General features: G+C 44.0%; 1 protein-coding gene across 1 annotated transcript; it reads right to left on the bottom strand.

Annotated features, from left to right (window-relative positions):
• Positions 1–4,457: 4,457 nt before the first annotated feature.
• LOC139380619 (nuclear receptor subfamily 0 group B member 1-like) lies at positions 4,458–6,149 on the bottom strand. The gene is made up of 2 exons (XM_071123502.1): positions 5,388–6,149; positions 4,458–4,829 (listed from the first exon to the last, which is right to left on the bottom strand). Exons 1-2 carry the CDS (start codon positions 6,055–6,057, stop codon positions 4,588–4,590), a joined length of 912 nt encoding a protein of 303 aa, XP_070979603.1. The 5' UTR covers positions 6,058–6,149; the 3' UTR covers positions 4,458–4,587.
• Positions 6,150–10,463: the final 4,314 nt, after the last annotated feature.

Below are 10,463 nucleotides of genomic sequence, written 5' to 3'. Positions count from 1 at the left end.
TAGATTCAAAAAGTGAATGCATTTTCAATGTTTTGGTTGAGTTGTTCAAGTATTCTTTCCATCCTGAGAATCCTTTGTTTTTAATCCATAGGATAGGTCATGTTTAAAGAAAGAGGAAGCATAAGTCTGTGCTTTGGAATACGTTTTTTAATTATATTTGAAGGTGTAATTTCTGAGTATGCATAGCAAATAGATATGTATTCTATATATGATATAGATATTTATATAAATATATATATATATAAACACAATTTTCACTTGGAAAGAAATGTCTATCTTTATAGAAACACAATCATACTTATCAGTTGCCCTTACTTTCTCACTGCACATTAAAAATGTTGATCTCCTCTTGTTTCATTTATGTTCTGTCTATTTTACACGGTCTTCCATGGTCCAAAAGTCAGAAGTGTAAGTAGTGCTGTAGGTAGACTTTATGAACAGATGATGATTAAAGGATCCCGCCCACAGAGGAAGTTGCCGCCACTATTTCAACGTTGTTTCCTGTCCTAGAGATGAAATGAACGTTTAGTTTGCACCTCCGAAGAATGACGAAGGCCATTGATACATATTCACGAATTGGGTATGGGAATTTCCATGTGGAGTTGATGAACATCAACAGGCACTGACAGCTATCAGTGTAGCTAGCTAGCATGCTAACCTTATCTAGATAGCTAGCATGCTAACCTTATCTAGCTAGCTAGCATGCTAACCTTATCTAGCTAGCTAATGTTATCTGTTGTTGCATTTTGTTTTTGTTTGTTTTTAAGATTAGGCAACTGGCTCTATGGCTGCTTCTGGAGCTGGATTTGTCATAAGCATTGATTTAAGGAAAACTTTGCCACAGATGGAAACCACTGGCCTATCTTTGACTCCCAATGTTAATTAAGGCATCTTTCATGAATTGAAGCCCGCAAATCCGCCATATAAATAGTTAGAAAGAATGAATAAGATGAAAAGCCAAGTCAGCCCGTGCTCATAGTTCTCACAGGGGAAGTGAAATGATAGGCTACAATGATTTAGCTCATGATCATCATGCATGGCGCAAATAACCTGTAACTAATTATAAGTTCCTTGAACTTTCTTTCCCATTTTTTCATTATCCAGATAGACACTTGTGGTTTCTAGCTAACGTTACACCAATCAAAGCAGTAGAGCGTGTAGTGAAGCAAACCCTTAGTGACAAAACCACTCATCTTGGGGAAATGAGGGGAGCGGGTTTGCCAAATGCTATCATATCACGCAATTATAGCATTTATAAAATGGTCATATATTTTTTTAATACAGACTAGCTCAAAAATAAATGTAAATGGATTATAATGATTTTCTGGTAAAGAAATCAAGAGGAAGTGAAAAACAGTTTTATCTGCTCCATGACTCGGGCCAAGGGGACACAAGGCTGTTTGGCTCAACACATTCACGAAGATGAATATCTTTGTAGCTGTTTCTGATTAATAAGCTATGCCATACTGATGAGTGGTAACATTCAAATAAAATCCAGCCCTGAAACGAAACGCAGGCTGAAAATAAGTTGTCATATCATAGGAAAAGACACCACATTCACACAGAATTTCCCAAAGTGGGCAGATCAGATTTGTCACTTCAAGCCCAAATATATCATACTTTGACTAAAGCGATGACTTATTGACTTAAATCGTTGTACAACATCATGGGTAAGCTTTGGCCATCGTCTTTCAGCTCAAAAAAAGTGGATTTCTGCAGGTGTCGACGTTAAACCCAGTCAAATACTGCCACCTGCTGGTGCATAGTAAATTAACAATGGTTCAACGAGACAATGATACTTACACACAAGCACGCGCACAGTGGTGGCACGAATCAGTAATATGGCCAGTAAGTGTGGCAGGCTGGCTTGAATACACACACATCTCTCTCTCTGCACACAACATGGTGGCAAGCATCAGTGATATAGCGTGTGTGTGTGTGTGTGTGTGTGTGTGTGTGTGTGTGTGTGTGTGTGTGTGTGTGTGTGTGTGTGTGTGTGTGTGTGTGTGTGTGTGTGTGTGTGTGTGTGTGTGTGTGTGTGTGTCTCACCCTCTCTTGCTCGTCTGGCAGCCTCCTGCCTGACAGCTGGCTTTTTATTACTAGACACAGGATTAATAGGCTCTTTATTATCCTAAGCAATTAGGGGCTTAATTTGAAAGAAAATAGGCCCCTATGGAGAGGATGGAGGAGAGATAGAGACATAAATATGTACATCAACATATTTAGTGTGTGTGTAGAGGAATGGGAAGGGGGGGGTATCTGGCCTATCAGAGGGCAAAGTGGAGCTACTATCATCTTGCTTACACCTTCATTTCAGGTCTACACCAGTTTAAAGGGATAGAGCCTGATGGGGTGCAGGGTGGGGGCTGGGGGTCCACCCACAGGTTCCCAAATCCCTCATCGTCATGGTAACAGCTCACACTCCTCCCGCCGCCAGCTCCATGGCATCTGTTGTGGTCTTCTTGTCGTAATGCTACTCCGCCTACCTCCCCACACACAGTCGCACACAAACACACCCTCAGCCCTTGGTTGCGATGCGTGGTTGCACACGGGTGAGTTGCTGTTCTGACTGCTCAGAGCACCTGACCGTCTTGTGTCTCCAAGCTTCATTGCTTCCCTGCTCCTGAACTGTCACACACACACAGTCCTACAGCAGAGCAACAGTAGCAGGAAGATGCATGGTTCCTAGAGAAAACAGAGCCGGAAGCAGAGATCTTCTCTTGCTCTTGCAGAGACTTTCTACAACTCTGTAATTTCCCCATGCATGTGGAATCGATTGTATCTGTGATGGGTTCCTTAGACCACTGTGTGACTATGTTTTGTGTCTCTGAGACGTGTAGCTCTCCCCACCCCCTGATCCTCCTGCATATCTTGGCCAGTAGCATTACCGTTTGTTACATATCCGGCCAGTAATGATGGGATTTGGAGAGAATTCGAACGCCCCCGGAGGCAATCTAACTCTGCAGGTAATTTCCTCAAGTTATATTCTGCGCACCTGTGCCTGCCCTAAAGTGTGTGTGTGTGTGTGAGAGCGACACGATCGGTGAAATGTGATTAAACAGTACCCTCTTGTGGTCTTAACAGTCCATTGCTCTCTTTTTTGTGATAATCCTACAATGGATACAATAACCCTCAGAGCTGAGTGCTAGCATGATAAATGAGCTTACTCTATCTCAATTGCACAGCAACAATCACCTATTGCCTCCCTATTGCCTCAGACAGAGACACAGGAAAAATGTTGTGAGCATCAATATGTGTGGTGAGATGTGAATCCATCTTTGTATGGAGGACAATAGTCAATGGTAGATGACTTAGAAGAAAGGCCATTCTTCACTGCAGAGTACAAACTAGCTGCCTACGACTCAGATCACACACTCAGATAAAAAGAGAATGTTCCTACCTGGACAGAAAAGATCATATGTTGAAAAGAGTGAATGTCTGTTCAGTTTGCTGCTCCCACAAGTGACCTTTAATTCAGACCAACGTCAAAGGTCATATGTTGGATCAGCGAACTGTGAACTATGAACAGATATGAACGTTTACTCAGAACCATAGTTACCGATAAAGGAACATTGGGTTATATGATCTGTCTGGGTTGAACTTACCCTAAGGCACAGATCTAGGATCAGTTTATCCCGAACCTTAACAACTAGGGGTAAACCACAAAGCTGACCTTAGATCAGTGTCCAGGGGCCTTTCTGATCTCCAAAGTGACAGTCACAGCACCACTCACCTGACACAAGCATGGCAAAGCAGTTCAGAGAATACTTTTATTATAGAAAAATAGTTTTATGTAAAAAGAAATAAGTTAAGAGTCCGATCAGCAGCTCTTCTTGGTCTGTATCCTCTCCTTCACCCCTCCCCATCCCAAAACACACACCCCTTTGCCCCGACTGTTCTTCACCCACCACAGTGTTCAAAACATTTTTAACAAAACAAACAAATCTCATCCTTTGTCTATCCTTCTGTTCAACGGTCCATTCAGATCTAACGGTTGGTTAACAGTTAGTTAGATTTACATTCTGTTTGTCTGTCCTTTAGATATTAAGGTCCAGTCCAGAACCAACCCCACAGGTGTTGAGCTGAAGATTGGATAGATGTAACATAGCAAAACTGTTCCTTTATAGCCTACCAGAGGGCAGAGTGGAGCTGCCATATTGCTTATTTCTATACAATAATGTCAGATATACATGAAGTATGTAGAGGGTAGGGGCTAGGAGGTAGGGGTAAGGGGCTAGGGGAAGTGGGGGTAAGGGCTAGGGCAGCGTTTCCCAAACTCAGTCCTCGGGACCTCAAGGGGTGCACGTTTTGGTTTTTGCCCTAACACTACAAAGCTGATTCAAATTATCAAAGCTTGATGATTAGTTGATTATTTGAATCAGCTGTGTAGTGTTAGGGCAAAAACCAAAATGTGCACCCCTTGAGGTCCCGAGGACCAAGTTTGGGAAACCCTGGGCTAGGGGCAATGTTAAGTTTCTAGAGGGTAGGGGCTAGGTGAAATTGCCTAGGGAATAGGGGCTAGAAGTGCCTATAACTTATAGGGGGCCATATCTAAGGGTTGTTTCTGGACGAGACCATGGAAAGCATCTACTTCCCATAGAACATCTCCAGTAGGACATCCTCCATGTTGACAGCTCCGATGACGGGCTTGAAGAAGAGCTGTGCAACCACGGCGGGGCTGATGGCCCTAAGCATGGACAGGGTGATGAGCAGTTTGGCGAAGCGTGTGGTGTCGTCCCGGTGGATCAGCTTCACGTGCTCGTTGAGCGCCTGGTGAGCCTCGCGCCGCAGTGACTGGATGTAGTGGAGGTAGCGCAAACCTGGGAGATCTGGGGGGGAGGATGAGGGATGGAGGGAGGGAGGGAGGGAGGGTGGTGGGGGCAGAAAAACATGATCATCGTTTATAGAAACTTTGGGTTGTTGAAAGAGCCCAGGTCAATATGGTAAACAGGTAGTTTGTCAACAGCTTACTTACCAAATATCTCACAAGGCCCTTTGGCAAGGTTTCTGAAGTCTCCAGATATGGAAGGATATATATCTCCTAAAGCAATCATTCCATAAGCTCTAGGCCTACATACTTCATTTGCAGTAGATGCAGGAATTAGTTGCCTAATAATGGTGATTATGTGTATTGGTATACCAGATTTTTGTAAATGTAGTTTCCTATGTAGCAATTGGCCATTAAGCACGAAATTATTCAGGGTCTTCCTGAATAATCAGTGCTGTTTGTTTCTTGTGAAACTGCTTTGCAATTTTTTTAAACGAGAGACAGTGCTAAATTATTAAATGTATGAGATTGGAGATATTTACACGCGCTCCAGTACGGACACAATGAGACAATTCATGTTTAGTGAGAATATTAGGGCGTTTAGAAGCATCCTGCCCACCTGAGTTGAATAGCACTGCTCCTTTGATGTAGGCATACTCCTTGGTACTGATGTCCAAAGCCCAACACTTCTTCAGGAACGCTTTGATGCCCTGGATATCCACGAGAGAGACCCCAGAAGTTTCCGTGCTCTGCTCCAGCAGCGGTTCACCCTGTCTGTCCGTTAAGCCGCTCTGGCTGCCAGAGCCACCGGTCAGGATCCGTTGCAACATGCTGGGCTCTGCAGTCTCAGTGGTCTCGAAGTCTACCCGGTCCTGCGCGAAGCCCAGCACGAGCAGCGGCGCCCAGCAGTTCCGAACGAGCAGCAGTTGGTCATCCTCCGGCAGCTCGCGGAAACACGGCACGTTCTTCACGAACCGCAGAGTCTTCACGAGGACCGCAGATGCGGCTTTGCAGGTAACCTGCGGTGACCGGAGAGACCCCCTTCGCCGTGAGGAGCCGCAGGAGCATGCCTGTTGTTGCCTTAGCTCAAGCCGCGACGAAGAGGAAGAAGAGGAGGAACAGGAGGAGACCCTGTGCCAGCGATGCTGTTGGTGTTGTTGTGGTTTTGTTATTGTTTGTTGTTCCTCGGTGGTCGTGAGTCTGTCGTTCTTCAGTATATGGTACAGGATGCTGTTATTATTGTTTTGCCCCCCGGCGCCCGGACAGTGGCAGCCCTCGCGAGTGGCCATGGCACGTGGCGCGCGCTACATCGGGTGCTGCTCGGTGTGTCTGTCAGGCGCTTTGAAGAGTTGGAGGTCAGAGCTAGATAGAGAGGGATATGTTTTCTTGGCCCCTGATACCCTCGCGCAAACGGCAGCACATTTATATTAGCTCCCGGCTGACCTCCAGCTTTGAGAACTTGTTTAAACTTGTACATATTCCTCCTCTGAGACGCCTCCCACCAGGGGCGGATTGGTCATCTAGCAATACTGGCAAATGCCAGTTGGGCTGAACATTTGTTCAGTATCGTGTGCTGGTCGAAATGAGACACACAAAAATAATTTTGAATAAAAAAATTATGCAAAAGGGCCCATGGGCCTGTTAAGTAAAAAAAAAAAAATTAAAAACACTATTTCTCTAATATACAGTGGGCAACGGCCAAATCAAATTTTATTGGTCACATACCCTTGGTTAACAGATGTTAATGCGAGTGTAGCGAAATGCTTGTGCTTCTAGTTCTGACAATGCAGTAATATTTAACAAGTAATCTAACAAATTCACAACTCCCTTATACACACAAACATAAAGGGATGAATAAGAGTATGTACATATAAATATATGGATGAGCGATGGCCGTGCGGCATAGGCAAGATGCAGTAGATGATATAGAATACAGTATATACATATGAGATGAGTAATGTAGGATATGCAAACATTATTAAAGTGGTGTTATTTAAAGTGACTAGTGATACCTTCATTAATCTATTTATTGAAGTGGCAAGAGATTTGAGTCTGTATGTTGGCAGCAGCCTCTCTATGTTAGTGATGGCTGTTTAACAGTCTGATGGCCTTGAGATAGAAGCTGTTTTTCAGTCTCTCGGACCAAGATTTGATGCATGGGGTGAACAGGCAGTGGCTCGGGTGGTTGTTGTCCTTGATGATCTTTTTGCCATTCTTGTGATATTCGGTGCTGTAGGTGTCCTGGAGGGCAGGTAGGTCCAGTTAGGCCCAGTTTTCTGAAAGGCTGTGCTGAGTCCCCGAAAAATCATATTCAAAGTCAAACACTGCATTAGTAAAGAGACCTGCTACGACTCTGTCATCAGTTAGGGCGCCCGAGTGGGGCAGCGGTCTAAGGCACTGCATTTCAGTGCTACAGGCGTCACTACAGACCCTGGTTTGATCCCGGGCTATATCACAACCAGGTGTGATCGGGAGTCCCATAGGGTAGCGCACAATTGGCTCAGCGCCGTTAGGGGAGGTTTTGGCAGGGGTAGGCCGTCATTGTAAAATAAGAATTTGTTCTTAACTGACAGCCAAGATCATGGATCGTAAAAAAATAGTTAAAAAAAAGGGTGCCTATTAACGTAGAAAGAGCACATTCTACATTGTCACTTACTCAAATTGTCCTAGTTTTGAGGTGGCTAAAACCATGATTTGGTCAAAGAGTAAAGCGTATTATCCTCATGATTCCTGTAATTCATTTTTCTGCCTTGCCCCTGTGCTTGTTTAGCTGTGGTGAGCGAGCCACTCTCCTCTCCCTCTTGTGCTCCAGAGAAAAATCTGTTCTGATCGTATAACATTTCAAAATTAAATTGCGGGAAAAACACAGCTTTGGAAGTGTCCCCTTGTCTCTGTCGAAGGGAGTAAGTAGGGTCTCGGCTGTCTGTAGGTATTTTTTTACATTTTTTTTTCTCAACTCTCAATATTTAGCTCAATAGCAAGTACTCTACAACCAAGATATGATGGAGCGGCTCGCGACATGCGCACCGGCCATTCCGAGTAGACCTATAGGTCTCATGAGTAGTAGCCTACAACTGCTAAGTATTTTTAGGACATTACATTTACTGTTTCCACTTCCTCAGGTGTTGAACCCCAAATGAATTAGCCTATGATAATAGTTAGTGCACATAAGGATGTACAGTACCAGTCAAAAGTTCAGACACACTATGAAATATGTTTTAAGATGATTTATGACCAAATTATTTTTTACCATTATTTAACTAGGCAAGTCAGTTAAATTCTCATTTTCAATAACGACAGATTTTTACCTTGTCAGCTCAGGGATTTGATCTCGCAACCTTTTGGTTACTAGTCCAATGCTCTAACCACTAGGCTACCTGCCGCCCCATGGGCTGGTGCCACCAACTGTAAAACTGATTTGTGAGCGGCAGGTAGTCTAGTGGTTAGAGCATTGGGCCAATAACCAAAAGGTTGCTGGGCCAATAACCAAAAGGTTGCTGGATCAAATCCCCGAGCTGACAAGTTAAGAATCTGTTATTCTGTCCCTGAGCAAGGCAGTTAACTCTCTGTTCCCCGGGTGCTGTGGATCTTGATTATGGCAGCACCTCTCTGATTCAGAGGGGTTGGGTGAAATGCAAAGACACTTTTCAGTTGTACAACTGACCCTTATTTGCAACATAGCCTAAGTCGTTAGCGGTTTGCTCTCTCGCTCGCAAAAACATAAACATTGGTTTATGTCAAACGTCATGTAAGGCAGTTTGTCTGCACCTCTTCAGCATCACCTCTTCAGTTAAATAGCCTATGCAGGCAAGTGAAAGCACAAAAAGTGAGGGAGAGGAGGGGGAAGATCAGCCTATCCAGTTCTTTTTAGATACAACAGTATCCCAAAAGCTACAAAATGATCCATGTGTGCGTTTTTGGTTTTACTATCCTTCTGGGGAGTCCTCACGAGGATAGTAAAACAAAGAATATTCTGACAAATGGGGGCATTTCGCCGGTCCACACAGGGAAAAACGCTATTTTAGGCTAAGAGTTTGGGGTTAGGTTAAGGGTTAGAGAAAGTAGGATTTTGAATGGGAAGCAATTGTTTGGTCCCAACAAGAATAGAAAAACAAACGTGTGTGCATATTTGTCTTCATGTGTTTGTGAGAGAGAGACAAAGAATCAGTTCTGTGCTCTATTCTGTTTTACCTTGACTCCCTCACTGCACCGTTAATCAGCCACAAGCCGGTAAAAAAGTAAGCCAGAGACGAAGCTGAAGGCTTAATTATTTTAGGGAGAATTTATCTGATTTTGTATGAGAAAAGAGGATGGAGAGCAACGCTGTGAAGGCCGGCCGCCAACCTTGAGTCGGACACACTGTTATTGATTTAACCGTGAAAAAGGGAACGCATGAATTATGATGTCATGACTCATCATAATTCAACGCTCCCCGGTGCATCTGTCACCGGGGAAGTGTGTGTGTGTGTGTGTGTGTGGGGGGGGGGGGGGACTAACCTGGAGGAAGGGGCACGGGAGGGCAAGGTAAAGGAGGAGGGGGAGGCAAGATTCAGGGAGAATTAATGTTTTTCTCTCAGATTGTATATCACAGGACAAGACTACTGACTACTGAAGAGAGGGAGCGAACGAAAGAGAGAAAGAGAGAGAGAGAGAGAGAGAGAGAGAGAGAGAGAGAGAGAGAGAAAGAGAAAGACGAGAGAAAGACACACATAGGGCGCAACAAGTATAGGAAAAGAGGTCCAAGAAAAAGGCATGAAGTGTACCGAAAAGGTTTAATGCCTAAAACCCGCTAAGCTAATCCTACTTGCCTCTCTTGTGAGTGCATGTGAGCCTTGACATAGTGTGTTAGCACATGTGTTAGTTCAAGAGAGGGCCTGAACAAAGACCTCCACACGGCCTAAGTATAGTGTTAAGGAAAGATGGCATTGACAAAAGACTGGCATTGAGTTCCGAGCTGTATTCATAAAGTAACGGGAGTGGGACCTCAGTCTACTCGGTGTACTCCAAGGACAGCATCAAGGACCCAAGACAAGATGAAAAACTTTCACAGCACTGTCAAAACATTGTTCAGGGAGAGAATGGGTTTCTATGGATTTACATCAGCAAGAAAATAGATATTTTTCACTTTTATACCCAAGGTCGATCAGGGATAAACAGCCGAAGCAAAGGCTGACTCCCTCTCCTAGCCTCTCCTCTCCTTGCTTCACCTCTCTTCACTTCTCATTGCTTCACCTCTCCTCTCCTCGCTTCATCTCTCCTCTCCTCGCTTCATCTCTCCTCTCCTTGCTTCATCTCTCCTCTCCTTGCTTCATCTCTCCTCTCCTTGCTTCATCTCTCCTTGCTTCATCTCTCCTCTACTTACAAACTCAGGTAATAAATAATTCAAGGATACATTATTTCTTGTTCTCCCATTCTTTTAAAATCTTCTTTTTCACTGCTTTTTACTTTCTTAATGGCAATGAGGATGGAAGAGAACTCAGGCCTCGTACCTCCCCTTCAGCTTCCTTCATCCTCTTACAGTTTTCCTCAATCGCTTTGGCTCAATTCTCGAATGAGAATGATTTTTTTCAAAACAATCAGTTCAAATCTCTGAACAATTAGTTTATTGTTCACACCAGGTTTGAATTTCTAATTCATTTAGGCAAATTGCACGTATTTTGGCATGTGTGCAAAAAAAGTAAATACAATTGTCTAC

The sequence above is a fragment of the Oncorhynchus clarkii genome, chromosome 22, assembly GCF_045791955.1.
Source record: "Oncorhynchus clarkii lewisi isolate Uvic-CL-2024 chromosome 22, UVic_Ocla_1.0, whole genome shotgun sequence".
Lineage (NCBI taxonomy): Eukaryota > Metazoa > Chordata > Actinopteri > Salmoniformes > Salmonidae > Oncorhynchus > Oncorhynchus clarkii.
This window is presented reverse-complemented; position numbering and strand designations above follow the sequence as displayed.

What these genes read in the sequence shown, in the direction of transcription:
- LOC139380619 (XM_071123502.1), bottom strand. Translation starts at nt 6,057, where the DNA reads ATGGCCACTCGCGAGGGCTGCCACTGTCCGGGCGCCGGGGGGCAAAAC. An exon ending in AGCAGTGCTATTCAACTCAG is followed by an intron (nt 4,830 to 5,387) that starts GTGGGCAGGATG and finishes CCTCCCCCCCAG; the next exon opens with ATCTCCCAGGTTTGCGCTAC.